Raw genomic sequence first — 23000 nt, forward strand, 5'->3', positions numbered from 1 at the left:
TGATGCTACCCCGGGATCAGGTGGGGAGCGTTAAGAACCCTTCCTAAGAGTGACTGATTGATAGCGGGGGAAGGGGTGGGCGCGGGCTTAGTTCCGGGAAAAGGCTGGAGCCCTCGTTGGGAGTGTACAGAAAGGTGACTTGAAGAACGTGGGGTGTCGCTCGCAGTTCGGTACGGTGGGGCGGTGGCCGGGGCTGCTGGGGACAAGGCGTCGGCAGCTAGCGGAACACCCGCCCCTAATTCCCGCTCCCGTGCACGCTCCGCCCCCACGCGCGCGCTCCCTCTCGTCGGGCGCGCAGAGGGGCGGGGCGGAGCGCGCGCGGGGGGTAACAGGGGACGCGCCGGGAAGGGGGCGTGCGCTCCGCCCCGCCCCTTTCGCGGCCTCGCACGCCCCGCCCCCACTCCCTGCGCGTGCTGGGAGCCGGCTGGCAAGGCGTGCGGTGGGCGGGGCGCCGCGCTGACGTTGCCCGGGATGCGGGCAGGTTCCGCCGCCTCCAGCGCCGCCGCCGCAGCTGCCGCCGCCGCCGCCTCCGCCTCGCCTGCCACCGGGGTTTGTATGAAAACACCCGGCGGCGGGCGGCGAGGGATCCGCCGTGCTCCAGGTGCCGAGCCGGGTGCTGCGGCTCTTCGCGGTCCCCGCCAGCGCCCCATCCTGAGCCGGTGAGCGCCTCGCTGCCGTCCGCGCGTCCCGCCGGCCGTCCCTCTGCTCTCCCCGGGCCGCGGGAGATGCAGGCGGCTGCGCCCGGGGGTAGGAGGGGTGACCCTGGATCCCTGCGCCCCTTACCTGACGGGTTGTGTAACGCATGTCTTTCACGGGGCATGAGGGGAAAGCACTCGGTCTTGAGGGAAAGCCCTGACGGTCTGGGGCTTTGGCTGGGTCTGGAAAACGCCTTCCCCAGTCCCCGGACCCTCGGTGGACCCCCGTCCCAGTCCTTGCGGAGGGTATTGGGCGCGGTCTCTGGGCAGAGGCCGCCTCTTGTGCTCTACCCTTCCTCTCGGGCCCGAGCTCGCGGCACCGCGGGGAGTCTAACCGAGGGGCTGCAGGGCCGGGGGCGGGCGCGCCCAACCCTGCGCCCCCCCTCCGCAGTGGTAGCCGGCCGCCGGGTCGCGGGCCACTGTGCATCGGAATCCTAGGGTTCCCGGCTGAGCGCCAGCAAGGTGGGATTTGCTGTGACATCGGCGATGGGCAGGTTTGCTTCCTCTCACTGGGTGTTTTGAGCTGAAGTGTGTCTTCTGTTTACAACTTGTCGCCTTGAGCATTTGGTTTGAACCTGAATCGGATCACCCTCGATGACAGTGCAGAGTTTCCTTAGTGTCTTCCTTCCTGAATTGCGGGTTCTCAATTGCAAGTGTTCAAGGACTCCTGTAACCCAAAGGCTTGCTCGACTCTACCGTAATTTTACCCCTTGTGCCGTATAAACCTCTTATGAGCACCAGGGCAATTGGAGTTGGTTGGGTTCCTTTCCTGGGCGTTTACTCATTGTAGAATGGAGTTTTCATGCATCATGTGTGATCGATGTGAATGTTGATAATTTAAAGCCCATTTCCCGTTTTAACGTAGCTCACTCAAGTGCCTGAAAGTAGCGGAAATTTTCTTTGGCAGTATTAATTCTATTTGGGTTTTTTCCTTCAGGTGTTTAAAATTGTAATTGTGGTTAATTACAATTCATGACAATTTGTGGTTAGAAAGGACCTTAACAGTCTTCTTAATCACTCATTTTCACTTACCTTTTATGTCCGTTTTTAAAGCTTTATGTAAATCAAATTATCCTTTGTGAACCTCTGAATTATTCTTATAAACTGGTTGTCTGAGAAAACCAGAAAGTTATTTTTGTAATTGTATTGTGGAATGTTTTTAGTTCAGTAGGCCAAAAAAGAAGTGATTTATTTTAGGAACTTTAAATGGTGCTTATTTTAAAACATGTGCCAAATGTCAGAACCAAACAAAACTCTAAAAGATCTGTAAGTATTTCCTATGTAGAATTACTGCGAGATAATAAGTCATGCCTTACCCACTCTTTCTCATCCTGCAGGCAGAGTTCTAATATGACTTGTTCATATTCCCATTCCACTTCTCTTGAGTTAAATTCTATGGTGGAGTTATAGGTTCATTTTTAATGATCACGAAACTCTACCTTGAATTAATTCATCACATAATTACAACTGCAGACTCATTCTGAACTTGGAAATGAAGTGGATAGGCTTAACACTACCCTCGTATTTGGCCAACATAGCAAAACATTTAAATCTATTAATGTAATTTAAACTTTTGTAGAAGCAATTTTTATAAAGCTTTTCTAATTGACTTGAATTGAGGCATTGTTCTCTTTAGAATAGTCTAGCTAGGCTACTATATAATAATGGTTTTACTTCCATTAGCGGAAGGAAAAGAAGTCCAAGAGTTATGAAATTTTGTAATTTGTATTCTACGTTTTTTTTTTTTTTTTGAGACGGAGTCTCACTGTGTCACCCAGGCTGGAGTGCAGTGGTGCGACCTTGGCTCACTGCAGCCTGCCCCTACCGGGTTCAAGCGATTCTCCCGCCTCAGCTTCTTGATTGTAGGCGCGCGCCACCACGCCCAGCTAATTTTTGTGTTTTTAGTAGAGACAGGGTTTCACCATGTTGGCCAAGCTGGTGTCGAACTCCCAACCTCAGGTGATCCACTGGCCTCAACCTCCTAAAGTGCAGGGATTACAGGCGTGAATCACCGCGCCTGGCCTGAATTTTTTTTTTTTGAGACGGAGTTTTGCTCTTGTGGCTCAGGCTGGAGTGCAGTGGCGCGATCTTGGCTCACTACAACCTCTGCCTCCTGGGTTCAGGCGATTCTCCTGCCTCAGCCTGCCGAGTAGCTGGGATTACAGGCGCACACCACCACTCCCAGCTCTAATTTTTTGTAGTTTTAGTAGAGACGGGGTTTCACCATGTTACTCAAGCTGGTCTTGAACTCCGACCTCAGGTGATCTGCCCACCTCGGCCTCCCAAAGTGCTGGGATTACAGGCATGAGCCACCGCGCCCGGCCTGGCCTTAATTTTTTTAAACCTCATCCAAAGTATTAATCTTCCCAAATCTGCTTTTCTTGCTTGAAGTCCCCCACATCTGAAAGTTGAACAGTGCGTGAGTAGCAACTGATGCACCTGTCAGAGGGCCATCTGCAAGATGGGAGCTTTCCTTAGGCAATGGGTTTCAGTATAAACAACAGAAATTGTGTAGGGTGGGCCCTGAATTTTAAACTTCAGATGTTATTGTTGATTACTATGCCTGTGTACTGTAGTGTAGTGGCTAAGGGGTTGGGCCTCAGAGCCAGATGGCTCGGTTTGGGTCCTGGCTTTACTTTAGGCAAGTTATTTTTATTTATTTATTTTTTTTAAGGCAAGTTATTTGTCCTTTTTGAGCACCAAAAATGACATAATAATAGTGTATACTCTTAAGATATTCTCAAATATTAAGTGATTAATACATGTACAGTGCTTAGCCCACAGTGCCTGGCATTTAGTAACTGGTGCCTAAGAAATGTTGCTGTTATTACCGTTGCTCTTCCTCAGTCTTCAAAAGGATCTAGTAAGCGGAAAAAGGACTTTTGGCGGATGGAGCAGTATTAGTGCAGATTAATTCCACTATGACCCATTTGCTCCTTTGGGGTTAAATGAGAGCTTAGTCTCACTGTCCTGCCTTGGAAACATGTAAGTCAGTTTTAAATAGAACAGCTAGACCCTGAGCTGGGTGCCCTGGGATGCTACTGGAGAGCTGCTGATATATCCCTGTTTGTCCCTTCTGACAGAACTTTGGATTGTGTCCCTCCTGTTGGTGATGGCTGCTATTTTAATCTTTTAATCATCTGTTTTTGAGTTTATGATTGGGTGTTTCTTTGACCATAATGTGCCGTTATCAAAAATGTAATCTGTCAAAATATTGGTAGGTACATATGTGTTTATTTGATCAGAATATTGTATGTCGTTTCCAGGGCACACAAAATCAGTTTTATCTAAGTATTCTTTGTTTTCTTTTTTATTGATATTATATAGAGTGAGGTCAGTTTTGATTTGACATTGTGTTCATTTTCAGCTTTCATATAATTTTCCTAGGAACTTTTTTTTTCCCCTCCAGTATGATTTACGTACTTGTTCTTGGTTTGCAGAGGTCTAATATTAAAACTCTAAATGCTTTCAAACGTTTGGTCTCAGAACCCTTTTACGCTGTTAAAAGTTGTTGAGGATCCCCAAAAAGCTTTTGTGAATTTATCTATATTTACTGTATTGTAAATGAAAAGAGAAATATAAATTGTTTTGTCAGTTCACTTAAAATGACAATTATAAACTCTTTACATGTTAATATAAACACCATATTTTTAATGGAAACAACTTTTTTTTAAAACAAAAAATCAAGTAAGAAAAGTGGCATTGTTTTACTTTTTTTGTAAATCTGTCTGGTTTAAGGGAAACAGCTGGATTATTATAGCTGCTCCTGCATCGAGTCTATTGCAATACGTTGTTTGGGTTGAAGTACATATAGAGAAAATCCAGTGTCACACAGGTCATGGCTGAACAGGGTGGAGAGGCCAGGGGAGGGAGCATTTTAATAGCCTTTTCAGATAATTGTGGATATTCTTGTTTGGTATTATATCAAAACTCAGTAAGTGGCAATTTCTTAAAGGTTAGATGCAGTGAGAAATCATGTAAGTGGATTTTTGCATGCTCTAGTAAAACCCATTGGCTTGAACTTTGAATGGATCTTATACCCATTCCTGAGATTGTAACATCATTCCTTGGTCATTTATAAATATTGGTTCAGTGTTATGCAGATCTTCCAAATGTTGACATCTTTCATCATGCAATATCAACGAAAGTTATGGTTGTTAATATCACCACCCATTTTGTTAGAGACAAATTATTGGGAAGCTGTTTAGGTCTTGACATGACGATGGTGGGATATGAATTTTCCAGAATTCGGATTTTTGCTTGAAAGCTCAAATTTTATCATTGGCAACAAATGTGACTTGTTTACTGAAAGTGACAAGCAAGCTCAGTTTATTCATTTCTGAGAAAACCTCTGCCAAAATATTCCAATTTGAATAACCATAGTCTGTCAATCGTTCTTTCAGTCACTTTCATTAAAAAAGAGGCTAGTTCAAGCTGTCAATTCAGTTACAAAAGCACTTTACTTTGAGACAACCATCAACTATTATAATTCAGTATGTAGCAGAAATGGTTCATGCAAACTTCCCATTTTGTCACATAAAAAGGTGTGTAAAAATTAATAATTTTTACTGTTTCAAGGACATTCTTAAGTGACAGTGACTTTTTCTTGTCTTTTTTTTTTTTTTTTTTGAGACGGAGTCTCGCTCTGTCGCCCAGGCTGGAGTGCAGTGGCCGAATCTCAGCTCACTGCAAGCTCTGCCTCCTGGGTTCACGCCATTCTCCTGCCTCAGCCTCCCAAGTAGCTGGGACTACAGGCGCCCGCCACCTCGCCTGGCTAGTTTTTTTTTTTGTATTTTTTAGTAGAGACGGGGTTTCACCGTGTTAGCCAGGACGGTCTCGATCTCCTGACCTTGTGATCCGCCCATCTCGGCCTCCCAAAGTGCTGGGATTACAGGCTTGAGCCACCGCGCCCGGCCTTAAATCTTAAAGAGGATTTCTCACAAACCTTTGATTAAGAAGTGAAGTGTTAGTGACAATCTCTGGTTTGTTTTTGTTTTAGGCTTTGGGACCTGGTAAAGGCCTTATTTAAAAAAAAGTATTCTAGCTAGGTAGTAGGAATAAGCTCTACGGTGTTCTCTAGCACTATAGGATGGCTGTAATTGATAATATATACTTTCGAATAGCCAGGAGGATATGAAATGCTCTGAACACAAAGAAATGGTGTTTGAGATGATGGATTTGCTAATTACCCTGATCTGATTGCTATACATTACATATATCAAAAGATCACTGTGTACCTCATAAATACATATGATTATTATGTGTGAATTAAAAAATTTAAAGAAAAATATTTTAACATACAAAATTAAGTACAGTAAAGGTTATTCACAGAAAGTTTCTTAATGGTTTTAGTCAGGTGCTGATGCAATGGAATTATAGTATTAGTAATCTGAATACCATCTAAAAACAAAAATCAGACCTGTTATACATTTCTGTGTAAATATTCAAATTTAACATTTTGGGAATGTAAATATTAAACAGCAAAGGCACAATGTGAAAAGCCCCACTAATACCTAACTCATAAGCTTAAAAAAAGTGACCTGGTTTCCCTTCTTAATCTCTGCTCATTTCTCACTTAATTCATGCTGAGGATGAGCTGCCCTATGGAGAAATGCCAGGTACTTGCTGTGTTTGCCTTACATTTTTCCTTATGGGGAAAGTGATTTAAAATTATGAAGATTATAAGGATGTTGGTTATAGAGGGATTAAAAACAATAATAAAGTCAGCCAGGGGGATTTATGGTCAGATAATGTTAATAAAAATCTGAACACTGCCTACATATAATAGAGTTTAGTGAATTAAAAAATATTATTTTTATAAGAACTCTTTAGATTTATTAATTTATGGTCAACGCACTTTCTAGACTCCCTTTTGGTTCGTGGTGAAAACTAATCTCTCACCTTTTAATTTAATCTCATTAATTTTAACTTTTATTTACATTTGAAACAACTTTTTTCCCCAGTTTTTAACACAAGATTCATATTTTGGTCTTTAAAAAAACATTCATTTTAAAAAATGATGGTAAAACATATATAACATAAACTTTACCATTTAAATCATTTTGAAGTGTGTAGTTTAGTGGCATCAAGTATATTCACATTGTTGTGCAGCCGTCATCACCGTACATCTACAGAACTTTTTTTATCTTCTCAAATTGAAACTCTATGTATTAAACAATTACTCTCCCCCTCCCGCATAGTCCATTCCCTGGCAGGCACCGTTCTATTTTCTGTTGCTATGAATTTGACAACTCTGAGTATGTCACATGAGTGGAGTCAATCATACAGCATTTATCTTTTTGTGACTGGCTTATTTCATTTAGCACAATGTCTTCAAGCTTTGTTCATGTTGTACTGTGTGTCAGGACTTTCTTTTTAAGGCTGGATAATTTGTTGTGTGCATATGCCAGATTTTGTTTATGCATTCATCCATTGATGGATGGACACTTGAGTTGCTTGTGAATAATGCTGCTTTGAATCTAGGTATGTCAACATCTCTTCAAGACCTTGCTTTTTTTTTTGAGATGGAGTCTCGCTGTGTCGCCCAGGCTGGAGTGCAGTGGTGCATTCTCGGCTCATTGCAAGCTTTGCCTCTGGGTTCAGGTGAATCTCCTGCCTCAGCCTCCCAAGTAGCTGGGACTACAGGTGTGTGCCAACACACCTGGTTAATTTTTTTTTGTATTTTTAGTAAAGATGGGGTTCCACCAGGTTAGCCAGGATGGTCCCTGTCTCCTGACTTTGTGATCCACTTGCCTCGGCCTCCCAAAGAAGACCTTGCTTTCAGTTCTTTTGAGTATATACCTGGAAGTGGAATTGCTGAATTATATGATAATTCTATTTTTAATTTTTCAAGGAACCCTCATACTGTTTTCCATAATGGCTGCACCATTTTATATTCCTATCAGTAGTTCACAAAGATTCTAATCTATCCACATCAGCACTTACTATCTTCTGTTTTTGTTTTGTTTTTGGTAGCAGCCATCTTAATGGCTGCGAAGTGGCATCTTGTAGTTTTGATTTGCCTTCACATTGCTGTATTTGGTTTGCTAGTATTTTGTTGAAGAGTTTTGCATTAATGGTCATAAAGAATATTGGTCTGTCATTTTCTTGTAGCATCTGTCTGACTTTGGTATCAGGGCAGTGCTGGCCTTATAGAATGAGGTAGGAAGTGTTCCTTCTTCACTTTTCTGGAAGAGTTTGAAAAGAACTAGTCTTTTTTTTTTTTTTTTTTTTTTAATGTTTTATAGAATTTCCCAGTGAAGCCATCAGATTTAGGGCTTTGCTTTGTAAGGAGGTTTTTTTGTTTGTTTGTTTTAGACGGCGTCTCTCTTTGTCGCCAGGCTGGAGTGCAGTGGTGCGATCTTGGCTCATTGCAACCTCTGCCTCATGGGTTCAAGCGATTCTTCTGCCTCAGCCTTCTGAGTAGCTGGGACTACAGGCACGCGCCACCATGCCCAGCTGATTTTTGTATTTTTAGTAGAGACAGGGTTTCACCACATTGGCCAGGCTGGTCTCCATCTCTTGACCTTGTGATGGCCTCCCAAAGTGCTGGGATTACAGGCGTGAGCCACCACGCCGAGCCTGTAAGGAGGTTTTTAATTACTGATTAAATCTCCTCAATAGTTATGGGTCTATTTAAATTTTCTATTCCTTTGTGGTTTAGGCTTGGTAGGTTTTGTGTTTCTAGGAATTTATCTCATCTATGTTGTCCAATTGGTGTACTGTTGTTCACAGTACTCTGTTATAAAAAATCCTTTTTGCCTTTGTAGAATTGGTCATAATGTCTCCCCTTTCATTTCTGATTTTAGTAATTTGAGTCTTCTCTCTCTCTTTTAAATCTTGCTCAAGGTTTGTCAGTTTTGTTAATTTTTCAAAGCACCAACTTTTGGTTTTGTTGATTTTCTTTATTGTTTTTCTAGTCTCTATTTTAATTATTTCTGGTCTTTTTTATTTTCTTCCTTCTGCTCACTTTGGGTTTAGTTCTTCTTTTTCTCATTCCTTAGTTATAAAGATAGGTTGTGTTGAGAGCTGTCTTCCTTTTTAATGTGTTTATGTCTATAAATTTTCTCCTTAGCACTGGTTTTGCTATATCCTATAAGTTGTGGTTTGTCATGTCTTTGCTTTCATTTATCTCTGTTTTCTGATTAAGCCAGTGATTTCTTCTTTGATTCATTGGTTGAGAGTGTGTTGTTTAATTTCCATAAATTTGTGAATTTTCCAGTTTTCTTTTTCAGATTGATTTCTAACTTATTCCTGTTGTGAGGTTGGAGAGCATACTTTGTATGATAAATAACTTTTGAAATCAATTGAGACTTAATTTGTATCCTAATATATGGCCTGTTTTGGAGAATGTTCTATGTGCACTTGAGAGGAATTAATATTCTGTTGTTGAGTACCTTGTTCTAAATATATGTTAGATCTAGTTGATTCATTGTGTTGTTCAAATCGTCTCTCTCTTCATTTCTTTCTGGTTATTTTTTTCCTTATTGAGAAGGGTGTATTAAGCCTCCACCTTTTATTATAGAAGTATTTCTCCCCTTAATTATGTTATTTTTTGCCTCATATTTTGATGATTTGTAACTACTTCATATATTTTGTTGGTGTGTAAATGTTTATAACCGTTTTATCTTCTTGCTCTGTTGAACTTTTATTAATATATAATATACTTTTTCTCTTGTAAACTTTTTTGATTCAGTCTGTTTTGTCTGATACTAGTATAGCCCTTCCTGCTCTCTTTTGGTTACTATTTGCATGGAATATCTTTTTCCATTCTTTCACATTCCATGTATTTGTGCCATGGGATCTAAAGTAAGTCTTCTGCAGACAACATACAGTTGGATCATTTAAAAAAAATCTATTCTGCCAATCTTTGTGTTTTGGTTGGCAAATTTAATCCCTTTACATTTAAAGTAATTACTTCCTAAAGTAAGAAGGGGCCTATTTCTGTTCTTTGTTTTTTATATGCCATATAGCTGTTTTTATTCCTCATATTTTTTTTTTTTTTGAGACGGAGTCTCGCTCTATCGCCCAGGCTGGAGTGCAGTGGCCGGATCTCAGCTCACTGCAAGCTCCGCCTCCCGAGTTTACGCCATTCTCCTGCCTCAGCCTCCTGAGTAGCTGGGACTACAGGCGCCCACCACCTCGCCCGGCTAGTTTTTTGTATTTTTTAGTAGAGACGGGGTTTCACGGTGTTAGCCAGGATGGTCTCGATCTCCTGACCTCGTGATCCACCCGTCTCGGCCTCGCAAAGTGCTGGGATTACAGGCTTGAGCCACCGCGCCTGGCCTATTCCTCATATTTTATATATTTTGATTTATATTGGGATATTAGCTGGAGCGACTTTGGGTTATAGTGGTTTCTTTATAAAAATGGGTCACAGTCATAGGTTAGAGGCAGAGAAAAATGTGTGTTTCAAGGTAAGATTTTAAATCTCATTTATCACCTGTATAGACTTAGAAATTTTGGCTTTAAGTCTGACAATAGTTGAAATCTGAGGAATAGTTTTTTTAAAAAAATCATTTAATAATTGAAGGGTAATGGGATTCTGCTCTTCAAATCTACCTCATTTATTGATAGTAAAATGGAAATGTCACAAAGCAAAACTAATTAGACCTTTTATAAGTGTCTGAACATCTTTTGTGGAGTAGTGTGTGAACCTTACAGATTTGTTTGGTTTTGATAAGAATGCATGTTCAGGAAAGATATATAAGCTTTTTGTAGGTTTACTCTTACCCATACTTTTTGATAAAATTAATGACAATAAAATAGGTGAAATCAATTTGCCTGTTTGCAGATTGTACTAAAATATAACATAATCATTGGACTGGACTTGGTGGCTCACACCTGTAATCTCGGTACTTTGGGAGGCCGAGGTCGGAGAATTACTTGAGCCCATGAATTTGAGACCAGCCTGGGCAATATGACAAGACCCCTTCTCTGCAAAGAATGAAAAAAACAATTAGGTGGGTGGTGGTGTGCACCTGTGGTCCCAGCTGAGGCGGAAGGATTGCTTGAACCCAGGAGGTTGAGGCTGCAGTGAGCCATGTTTGTGCCACTGTACTGCAGCCTGAGTGACAGAGCAAGACCCTGTCTCAAAAACAAACACACACACAAAAAACCCAAAACAACCCCCCCCCAAAAAAAACCTTGCTAAACTACTTCCAAAGTAATTGCACCATTTTACATCCCTGTCAGCAATGTGTGAGGGTTCCAGTTTCCCACATCCTTGCTAACACTTGCTGTTATCTGTCTTTTTAAAGTTTAGCCATTCTATTGGTTGTGAAGTGGTATCTCATTGTAGGCTAAGTTTCAAAATAGCAGTTAGGCATAACAGGAATGGTAGTACTCTAAGATAAAGTTAACATTCCAATTAAAGTATTGAATAGGCTGACCTAGGAATGGTTCTTGACCCTGGCTCTACATGATTAGTATCACTTCCTAATTTAAAAAAGTTGATGTTACAACTTCATTTCATTTCTGAGGATATTGTATTATTCTCTTCCCACTACACAGCCCAAATCCTTCATTTAAAAATAAAACAGTGAAGACACACTTGTAGAGAAAGAACCACTCTCCCTTAAGCAAAGAGAGGGTTTACCATAGGCTGCTAAATAGTTTAAAGAATTGTTGGAATGTATCAGTATAGGTTCAATCAGGAGACAGAAACCACATAGTAATTTAGCAGGGAAAGAATAAGGAATTATTGGCTATAACAGGGGATTGGAGTAATAAGATATTTACCAGTGAGAAGTAAAGATAATGCTAACGAATATAGGAATAGCAGATATAAGGAGCAGTGACTATCCCAAGACTAAGATAGAGTGTGTTTCTGTCTTCCAGATGAACCTAGATCTTATTGGAAAGGGCACTGTCCAGGCTATGTCAAAGGGCAAGTTCAAGCTATGGTACAGCACTCGTGGAATTTGCTGGAAATCTACCCCTTAGGGTACCAGGGAATGCTGTTGATGAAGAGGTATCTCATCAGAGACCTCTACTACAAAACTACCTAGGCTCTTGTTGGAAAAAGAGCACATACTGAGGAGCCTGGTGGTGGGGAAACCATCCTTGTTGAAGGAGTAGGGCCCTGGAAAAGTTTTGCCTACTGGAGCCAAGTGAATGCCCTGGAACCAGGGAGCACAATTCTTTTCCCTTGCAATGCCTTTCCAGTGCCCTCTACTGACAGAGCTTAATGTCATGTCAGCTGGCAGATAAAAAAATATTTAAAGGGCACAAATCCATTTTCACAGAGCAGACAAAAAGGGTGAATTGGGAGATGAGGGGCAATAAATCATTGTCTGGCATAGGCATTAAGTGGCTTACATAGGAGGAATTAAGTTGGGAGAGCTGAAGAAAGAGACAGTAGGTTGAGCTTTAAGGAACAACCCTCACATCTTAGCACAGAACTGGGAAACCAAGAGAGTTATCTCTTTTATGATTAGGAAACCTCCGGTCTAATTGTGAAATTGCTTCTAGAGCTTAATTTCTGGAACCACACTGCTGTTTCAGAATCTGGAAACAGTCGAGGTTAGGACGCTATGGCGATCAGGAACCTCAGACTATGCTTACTAGCTGTAGAACCATGTTGGACCTGTTCTCATGTGCACCAGCTGCCTGCTAGTGACTGCCCCAACTTTTCTAAATCTTTATATCTTGGAGGAACTGTGAAATAACTTTTAGGTCTCTTGTCTTTTTGATAATAGCCATCCTAACAGGTGTGAGGCGATGATATTTCATTGTGGTCTTGAATTTCATTTCTCTGATAAGTGATGCGGAGCACCTTTTTATATAACTGTTGGCCATTTTAATACCTTCTTTGGAAGAGTATCTATTCATGTCTTTTGCTGATTTTTTAATTGGGTTATTCGTTTTTTTTTTTTTTTTTGCTACTGAGTTGTGTTTCTTATATATTTAAGATATTAACCTCTTATATCTTGAGATAAGCCATATGTCTAGATGTATGGCTGGCACAATATTTTCTCCCAACCTATAGGCTGTCTTTCATTTTGTTATTTCCTTTGGTGTGCAGAACTTTTTAGTTTGACATAGTCCCATTTGTTTTTGTTTTTGTTGCCTGTACTTTAGATCCTATACAAAAAATCGCCTAGACCAGTGCTGTGGAACTTGTTCACTGTGTTTTCTTCTAAGAGTTTTATGGTTCAGGTCTTACATTTAGGTCTTTAATTCACTTAGTGTAATGTTTTCAAGGTTCATTTATGTTGTAACATATACTGAACTTCATTGCTTTTTATGGCTGAATAGTATTCCATTGTATGTTTATACTACATATTGTTCATTTATCTATTGGTGGGCACTTGGGTAGTTTTTATCTTCTGACTGTTGTGAATAATGCTGCAGTGAACATTGGCGTAAAGTATCTGTTCGAGTCTTTGTGTTTAGTTCGTTTGAGTATATACCTAAGAGTGGAATTGCTGGGTCATATGGTAATTCTATGTTTAGCTTTTTGAGGAACTATCAAACTGTTTTTCACAGTAGTTGTATTTTCTTACACACCCACCAGCAACATACCTAGGTTCCAGTTTCTCTACATCCTAACACTTTTTTCCCCATTTTTATGATAATGTTCTTTGATATACAAAAGTTGTTAGTTTTGATGAAGTCCAATTTATTTATTTTTTGTTGTTGTTCATGCCTTTGTTGTCCTAAGAATTCATTGCCAAATCCAAGGCATGCAGATTTACCCCCATATGTTCTTCTAAGAGTTTTAATTTATATTTAGGTTGCTGATCCCTTTTGAGTAAATTTTTGTATGTGATGTGACATAGGGGTCCAACTTCATTCTTTGGCATGTGGATATCAAGTTGTTCCAGCACCATTTGTTTAAGAGACTGGTTTTTCCAATTGAATGGACTTGACACCCATGTCAAAAATCGATTGGCCATAGATATATGAATTTATTTCTGGACTTTCATTCCATTGGTCTGTATGTCTGTCTGTATGTTACTACTACTGTTTTTAATTAATGTTATTTATTTAGGTTGGTGCAAAAGTAATCTCAGTTTCTGCCATTACTTTTAATTAAAACTACAATTAACATTAAAAGTGATGGCAATAACTGTGATTACTTTTGCACCTAATACACCGTGAAAATTATTGACAATATCAAATAGCAAAGCTATTAAAAACCATAAGCCAAAGTGATACTAATAAAAATATAGTCCAAGTCATAATTTATGTAAGATTTTGAAATAAGTCAACTTTTTTTTTTTTTTTCTGATTGGTATGGTGAGGCTGAAATGCAGGTCCACAAGTTAACAAAATATTTGTGTGTGTTTTGATCTTTTTCATCTTTTATAGGCTTTAACATATACAATAAAATTGCCTTTTAAAACTAAAAGAATGAAGTTCATCTTGTTCACATGAAACCTATTTTTGTTTTGTTTAATTTGAAATAAGCATTCACAGTGTTGATTTTTATCTGACATGAGACAGTTCCTCCTTGCTGTAGGTGCTTGTTAAATAAGAAAAAACTTAAGAAGTTGAAAACTTGCAGCTAAATGTTCATTACTTTCCTATGATTGGCAGGACATTGCTGGTTCAGGGAAATCCATAACATTTTTATGATCAGTAAATCTCATCTTGAGTGTATAATCAAGAGCATAAATCTCATCTTGAGTGTATCATCAGTGAGGAGGAAGAGCAAATTCCTCCTCCTCAAAGTTAAGTTCTCAGCCTGGGCACAAGATTCAGAGAAAGGGTTCCTTCCTCAGTCTTACACTTATTTGAAAAGAAAAGGAAAATACTGTTTACTTTTCCTTTTTAATATTTTTCTCCTATATCAGCAAGACTTGAGATTTGCAGATAAACATTCTTACTCTCAAGCCCAAGAAACAATGGAAACATTTTAAGATTTCCTTTTTTTGATCACAGGTTTTTTCCCCAAGAATCTTGTCACTTGAAATAAACATATATAATATGTAAAATATATATTATGTATAAAATACATATTATAATTATACATAATATATATAATATATATTATATATAGAAAATGTATATTTTGAGACATGGTCTTGCTGGAGTATGGTGATACAGTCATAGCTCACTGCAACCTTGAACTCCTGGGCTCAGGGATTCCTCTTGCTTCAGCCTCCCAAGTAGCTGGGATTACAGCCATATGCTACCATGCTCAACTGATTTTTTTTATTTTTTTTTGTTTTTTGTAGAGATGGAGGTATCACTATGTTACCCAGGCTGGTACAGAACTCCTGGCCTCAAGTGATCCTCTTGCCTTGGTCTCCCCAAAGCACTTGGGATTACAAGTGTGAACCACCACAACTGGCTTTAAAAATATTTTCTCTAAGGTCTCGCAGAGAGTTGTTCAGTTACTTCATGTGATAACAAATGTTTGCAGATTGGGCCATTCTTCATTCTCAAAATACTTGGCAAAATCTGGTCCGCTGTGTTTGCGAAAGTACTCCTGAAAGTCATCTTTCAGTTTAGACACCTGTTGAGAATTCTTCTGCTAAGCCACTGTATTTCTGTATGTAGTAGATTTATGTGCTCTTCATCCATGTTTTTACACAGTTCTTTAAACATTTTTGAATGAACAGGTTTTTATATAAGTTAATACTTTTTTGGAACTTCAATTAGAACTTTAAAAATTTCCTTTCCTAGGGCTTTTGACACCAGCATCTCTCTGTGAAGAAAACACTGTGTTGTGAAGTGGGGTTTGCTTTTATTTTTTTGAGACGAAGTCCCCCTCTGTTGCTCAGACTGGAGTGCAGTGGTGCAATCTCGGCTCATGTCAACCTCCACCTCCTGTGTTTAAGTGATTCTCCTTCCTCAGCCTCCTGAGTAGCTGGGATTACAGGTGCGTGCCACCACGCCCAGCTAATTTTTGTATTTTTGGTAGTGATGGGGTTTGACCATATTGGCCAGGCTGGTTTCGAACACCTGACCTCAGGTGATCTGACCGCCTCATCCTCCTGGAGTGCTGGGATTACAGGCGTGAGCCACCACACCTGGCCGAATTTCGGAGCACTCTGGATTTCAGATTTTCAGATTTGGGATGCTCAACATGTACTGTTGAACTTTTTTCAGTTTCTTTTCTGTATCTCATATAAACATTTTACTGATCTTTTACTCAGTGTAATTTTACATTTTTTATTATAATTATAGTAGATTCTCACCACCAATTGTGTGACTTTCCCATTGCTGGGCAATACATTCTATTACTATGTAACTTGCTGCCTCAGCCTTTTCACTCATTTTTGTTTTTTAAACAAAATATTCAGTGTGTTTTGAGATTCCATTACATTTGACATTTAACTTGTCAAATGAATGTAATTTGTATTTAAGTGTCTGTTGAATTTTGCTGAAACCGTTGCTGTATTTGTAAAGTTGTTTTCCACAGGCACCACAAAATGGTATGGGAAAACTTAGTGCAGCCCTGTATACATCCATTGATACGTAGTTTGCATTGTAAAGAGGGACTTGTTTCATGTGTCTCTTGATGTACTGGTGCCATGAAATGACTCACTAGATACCGTTCTTTACCAACCTTGCTGGAATTTTCCTTTGGCTCTATTCTCACACTTCATCCTCAGAAATTACCACGTTGGATTATCGGGCATTTGTAAAATGCAGATGTTAATGTATAAGACATAAGACCGTAACAAAAAACTAATTGAGAAAAAAATCACAAAACTAAATTTTCATGATATAATTCCATTGTAATTTTGTCCGTGTTTTACAAAGCTTGTACCAAATAGCAAAACATTGGGGGTAACTGAGTTGCAAGGTGTAAACTTTTTTTTTTTTTTAGAGACAGAGTCTTGTTCCGTTACTCAGACTGGAGTGCAGTGGCGTGAACACAACTCACTGTAGCCTCAATCTTCCAGGCTCAAGTGATCCTTCTACCTCAGCCTCCCATGTAGCTGGGACTGTAGGTGCATGCCACCACACTGGCTAATTTTTTTTTTTTTTTTTTTTGAGACGGACTCTTGCTGTGTCTCCCAGGCTGGAGTGCGAGTAGCATGATCTCGGCTCACTGCAACCTCTGCCTCTTGGGTTCAAGCAATTCTCCTGCCTCAGCCTCCCGAGTAGCAGGGATTACAGGCATGTGCCACCATTCCTGGCTAATTTGTTTTTTTTTTTTTTTGTATTTTTAGTAGAGACAGGATTTCGCCATGTTGGCCAGGCTAGTCTCGAACTCCTGACTTCAGGTGATTCGCCCGCCTCGGCCTCTCAAAGTGCTAGGAATACAGGTGTGAGCCACTGCTCCTGGCCTAATTTTTTAATTTTTTGTCGAAATGCGATCTCACTATATTGTGCAGGCTAGTTTCGAACTCCTGGGCTCAAGCAGTCCTCCCACCTTGGCCTCCCAAAGTGCTGGAATTACAGGTGTAAACCACTGTGGCTGGCCTTTTCATCAGAATCAAAATTTCTCTCCAATTTTCCATTACACTTGTAGAACTTTTTTGCTCATATCAGGCAGTTGGCGGTGCCTACAGGGAGGTTTGGGGAGGTAATTGGAGAGGGAGAGGCTGATGTTCATTCGCCCCCTACCATCCTCCCACTATGCGTAGCAACCTCCAGTTATCAAGGACAACTGTATCCCAATAAACATGGTCTTACTGTGCACTACCACATATGGCTAATTTCTAACACAGTTGTTAGGTTGTTCATTTACTGTCAATACTTTCATTGCTTGATGCACAAAAGTTAAAAAATTAAAAAAAATTTTTTTGTTAAATTTCTGATCCCTCAAAGAACTCAAGCAGTATCTTCAATATCTTGTGGACTCCAGGTTGAGAATCCCTGCCTTACACTCTGGGACCTCTTCGAATACATTGTTGTAGAAAAACTGAACGTGCCTGTGTCTGTGCTTTCCTCTATAATCAGGCAGCTTTTGCTCATCTTCTAAATCTCTCACATGTGACGAATTTGGTGGACTTAAGTTACATCTGGAAGTGTAGCTGCAGGGTGCAGGGGAGTCTGGGAAATGCTTTTTAGTTTTTAAACTTTCAACTTCCTGTGGTATAGGAAGGCACAGTAGAGGGAAATTGGGATAGATACTGTGTGCCATTATACCATATCTGCCATATTACTGGATTTTTAAAAATGAAGACTTTCTTGCTTGTTTGTGTAGTAAAATTTTTTCCAAAAGGAAACTTAAAAGCATTCATTAATTAAAAATTTTATTTAGCACCTGCAGTATGCTGGCATTCTTCTAGACACTTGGGCAGCATTTAGTGAGCAAAACAAAGATCCATGTCCTCATGGAGTTTTAATTCCAGTGGAAAGAGATAAGATAACAGATGTAACACATTGTTAAATAAGTTTTCTGTGTTATTGTGTGAATAAAAAGAGTCAAGTAGTGGCCAGTGAAATCTTAGATATTATACCATGTGAGTATTTATGCGGATATATCAAGAACCTTGGACTTTCACCACATTTTCCCCACAACCTTGAGGAAATAATCTATTTTCGTTGCTTTTCTAGTAAACAGTGGTGATTAATGGATAAGGGTCTGGGATAAAGTAGATGGTGGCATTAAGGTATATGTTATGATGTGGCATATATTGAGCATTTGTAAGTTTATAAAAATAAACTGATTGTTCTTTCAAAAATTGGTTTTGACACAGGTTCATGTATCACTGGTTATTCAGTAATGACAATTTTCAAAGTTGTCTTAGTCTGTACTACTATAACAAAATACCATAGAGTAGGTAGCTTTATTTTATTTTTTTTTTTGAGACAAAGTCTCACTCTGTTGATGGTGTGATCTTGGCTCACTGCAACCTCTGCCTCCCAGGCTCCCAGGTTCAAATGATTCTTCTGCCTCAGCCTCCTGAGTAGCTGGGATTACCAGTGCCCGCCACCACACCTGGCTAATTTTTGTATTTATAGTAGAGTTCAGGTTTCTCCATCTTGGCCAGGCTGGTCTTGAACTGCTGACCTCAGGTGATCCACCTGCCTCAGCCTCCCAAAGTGCTGGCATTACAGGCGTGAGCCACTGTAACTGGCCAGATGTGTATTTCTAACAGTTCTGGTGGCTGGGAAGTTTAAGATGAAGGCACTGGCAGATTCGTATCTGATGAGGATCTGTTTCATGGTTCATAGATGGTGCCTTTTCACTGTGTGCTCACATGGTGGGAGGGAAGAGCTTATTCTCTAGGGTTTCTTTTAGAAGGACACTCAACCCAGAGGAAGCTTCCAAAATGGCCAAATAGGAACAGCTCCAGTCTGCAGCTCCCAGTGAGATTGATGCAGAAGATGGGTGATTTCTGCATTTCCAACTGAGGTATCTGGTTCATCTCAATGGGACTGATTGGATGGTGGGTGCAGCCCATGGAGGGTGAGTCAAAGCAGGACGGGGCGTTGCCTAACCCGGGAAGCACAAGGGGTCGGGAGATTTCCCTTTTCTAGCCAAGGGAATCCATGACAGTCTGTACCTGGAGAAACGGTACACTTCTGCCCCAAAACTGCATTTTTCCCATAGTCTTTGGAACCAGCAGACCAGGAAATTTCCTCCTGTGCCTGGCTGGGTGGGTCCCCCGCCCATGGAGGCTTGCTCACTGCTAGCGCAGCAGTCTGAGATCCATCTGCGATGCTGCAGCTTGGCAGGGGGAGGGGCATCCACCATTACTGAGGCTTGAATAGGCGGTTTTGTGCTCACAGTGTAAACAAAGAGGCCAGGAAGCTTGAACTGGGCAGAGCCCACTGCAACTCAGCAAGGCCTACTGCCTCTCTAGATTCCACCTCTTTGGGCAGTGCATACCAGAACAAAAGGCAGCAGACAGCTTCAGCAGACCTAAACATCCCTGTCTGACAGCTCTGAAGAGAGTAGTGGTTCTCCCAGCATGGCATTTGAGCTCTGACAATGAACAGACTGCCTCCTCAAGTGGGTCCCAAGCCCCCATGTAGCCTGACTGGGAGACACCTCCCAGTAGGGGCTGACAGACACCTCATCCACGCGAGTGCCCCTCTGGGATGAAGCTTCCAGAGGAAGGATCAAGCAGCAATATTTGCTGTTCTGCAGCCTCCGCTGGTGATACCTAGGCAGACAGGGTCTAGAGTGGACCTCCAGCAAACTCCAACAGACCTGCAGCTAAGGGGACTGACTGTTAGAAGGAAAACTAACAAACAGAAAGGAATAGCATCAACATCAACAAAAAGCACATCCACATGAAAACCCCACCTGTAGTTCACCAACATCAAAGAGCAAAGGTAGATAAAAACCACAAAGATGGGGAGAAACCAGAGCAGAAAAACTGAAAATTCAAAAAACCAGAGTGCCTCTTCTCCTCCAAAGGATTGCAGTTCCTTGCCAGCAAAGGCACAAAACTGGATTGAGAATGAGTTTGATGAGTTGACAGAAAGTAGGCTTCAGAAAGGTTGGTAATAACAAACTTCTCTGAGCTAAAGGAGCATGTTCTAACCCATCTCAAGGAAGCTAAAAACCTTGAAAAAAGGTTAGATGAATGGCTATCTAGAATAAACAGTATAAAGAAGACCTTCAATGACCTCATAGAGCTGAAAACTACAGTACGAGAACTTCATGACGCATGCACAAGCTTCAATAGCCGATTCGATCAAGTGGAAGAAAAGATATTAGTGTTTGAAGATCAAATTAATGAAATAAAGCAAGAAGACAAGATGAGAGAAAAAAGAGTGAAAAGAAATGAAGAAAGCCTCCAAGATATATGTGACTATGTAAAAAGACCAAGTCTGCGTTTGATTGGTGTTCCTGAATGTGACGGGGAGAATGGATCCAAGTTAAAAAACAATCTTCAGGATATTATCCAGGAGAACTTCCCCAACCTAGCAAGGCAGGCCAACATTTAAATTCAGGAAATACAGAGAACAACACGAAGATACTCTTCGTGAAGAGCAACCCCAAGACACATAATTGTCAGATTCACCAAGGTTGAAATGAAGGAAAAAATATTAAGGGCAGCCAGAGAGAAAGGTTGGGTTACCCACAAAGGGAAGCTCATCAGACTAACAGCAGTTCTCTCGGCAGAAACACTACAAGCCAGAAGAGAGTGGGGACTAATATTCAACAGTCTTAAAGAAAAGAATTTTCTTTTTCTTTTTTTTTTTTTTTTTTGAGGCGGAGTCTCGCTCTGTCCCCAGGCTGGAGTGCAGTGGCCGGATCTCAGCTCACTACAAGCTCCGCCTCCCGGGTTCACGCCATTCTCCTGCCTCCGCCTCCCGAGTAGCTGGGACTACAGGTGCCCGCCAGCTCGTCCGGCTAGTTTTTTGTATTTTTTAGTAGAGACGGGGTTTCACTGTGTTAGCCAGGATGGTTTCGATCTCCTGACCTCGTGATCTGCCCATCTCGGCCTCCCAAAGTGCTTGGGATTACAGGCTTGAGCCACCGCGCCCGGCCGCAAAGAAAATAATTTTCAACCCAGAATTTCTCATCTAGCCAAACTAAACATCGTAAGTGAAGGAGAAATAAAAGCCTTTACAGACAAGCAAATGCTGAGAGATTTTGTCACCCAGAAGGCCTGCCTTACAAGAGCTCCTGAAGAAAGCACTAAACATGGAAAGGAACAACCAGTACCAGCCACTGCAAAAACATGCCAAATTGTAAAGACCATCGACACTATGAAGAAACTGCATGAATTAATGGGCAAAATAACCAGCTAATATCATAAAGACAGGATCAAATTCACACATAACAATATTAACCTTAAATGTAAATGGGCTAAATGCCCCAATTAAAAGACACAGACTGGAAAATCAGATAAAGAGTCAAGACCCATCAGTGTGCTGTATTCAGGAGACCCATCTCACATGCAAAGACACACATAGGCTAAAAATAAAGGGAGGGAGGAAGATCTACCAAGCAAATGGAAAGCAAAAAAAGCAGGGATTGCAATCGTAGTCTCTGATAAAACAGACTTTAAACCAACAAAGATCAAAAGGGACGAAGAAGGCCATTGCATAATGGTAAAGGGATCAATTCAACAAGAAGAGCTAATTATCCTAAATATATATGCACTGAATGCAGGAGCACCCAGATTCATAAAGCAAGTCCTTAGAGACCAACAAAGAGACCTAGACTCCCACACAATAATAATGGGAGACTTTAACACCCCACTGTAAATATTAGATCAACAAGACAGAAGGTTAACAAGGATATTCAGGACTTCAACTCAGCTCTGGACCAAGTAGATCTAATAGATGTCTACAGAACTCTCCACCGCAAATCAACAGAATATACATGCTTTTCAGCACCTCATTGCACTTATTTTAAAATTGACCACATAATTGGAAGTAAAACACTCCTCAACAAATACAAAAGGGCAGAAATCACAACAGACTGTCTCTCAGACTACAGTACAATCAAATCAGAACTCAGGATTAAGAAACTCACTCAAAACTGCACAACTACATGGAAAGTGAACAACGTGCTCCTGAATGACTACTGGGTAAATAACGAAATGAAGGCAGAGATAAAGACGTTCCTTAAACCAATGAGAACAAAGACACAACATACCAGAATCTCTGGGAAACATTTAAAGCAGTGTGTAGAGGGAAATTTACATCTCTAAATGCCCACAAGAGAAAGCAGGAAAGATCTAAAATCGACACCCTAACATCACAATTAAAAGGACTAGAGAAGCAAGAGCAAACAAATTGAAAAGCTAGCAGAAGGCAAGAAATAACTAAGATCAGAGCAGAACTGAAGGAGATAGAGACACAAAAAAACCCCTTAAAAAAATCAGTGAATCCAGGAGCTTTTTTTTTTGAAAAAATCAACAAAATAGACCATTAGCAAGACTAATAAAGAAGAAATGAGAGAAGAATCAAATAGACACAATAAAAAATGATAAAGGGGATATCACCACCGATCCCACAGAAATACAAACTACCATCAGAGAATACTATAAATACCTCTATGCAAATAAACTAGAAAATCTAGAAGAAATGGGTAAATTTCTGGACACATACACCCTCCCAAGACTAAACCAGGAAGAAGTTGAATCTCTGAATAGACCAATAACAGGTTCTGAATTGAGGCAATAACTTGCACACGTATGTTTATTGTGACATTATTCATAATAGCAAAGACTTGGAACCAATCCAGATGTCTATCAGTGATAGACTGGATTAAGGAAATGTGGCACATATATACCATAGAATACTATGCAGCCATAGAAAGGGATGAGTTCATGTCCTTTGTAGCAACATGGATGAAGCTGGAAACCACCATTCTCAGCGAACTATCACAAGGGCAGAAAACCAAACACTGCATCTTCTCACTCATAAGTGGGAGTTGAACAATGAGAACACATGGACACAGGGTGGGGAACATCACACACCATGGCC

At 40.6% G+C, this 23000-nt stretch overlaps 1 protein-coding gene across 3 annotated transcripts in view; it reads left to right on the forward strand.

Annotated features, from left to right (window-relative positions):
• Positions 1–404: 404 nt before the first annotated feature.
• Positions 405–23000, forward strand: part of AGTPBP1 (ATP/GTP binding protein 1) — a 205896-nt gene continuing 183300 nt past the window's right edge. For 2 of the 3 annotated variants that reach the window (XM_011945892.1, XM_011945893.1), the window contains exon 1: positions 411–659. In XM_011945892.1, coding sequence (XP_011801282.1) covers positions 472–659 — 188 coding nt within the window. In that variant the 5' untranslated portion in view covers positions 411–471. Of the gene's footprint in view, positions 660–23000 lie in introns of all 3 variants that reach the window. The other variant, XM_011945894.1, reaches the window with a different exon arrangement.

This window comes from Colobus angolensis, unplaced genomic scaffold, assembly GCF_000951035.1.
Source record: "Colobus angolensis palliatus isolate OR3802 unplaced genomic scaffold, Cang.pa_1.0 Scaffold246, whole genome shotgun sequence".
Lineage (NCBI taxonomy): Eukaryota > Metazoa > Chordata > Mammalia > Primates > Cercopithecidae > Colobus > Colobus angolensis.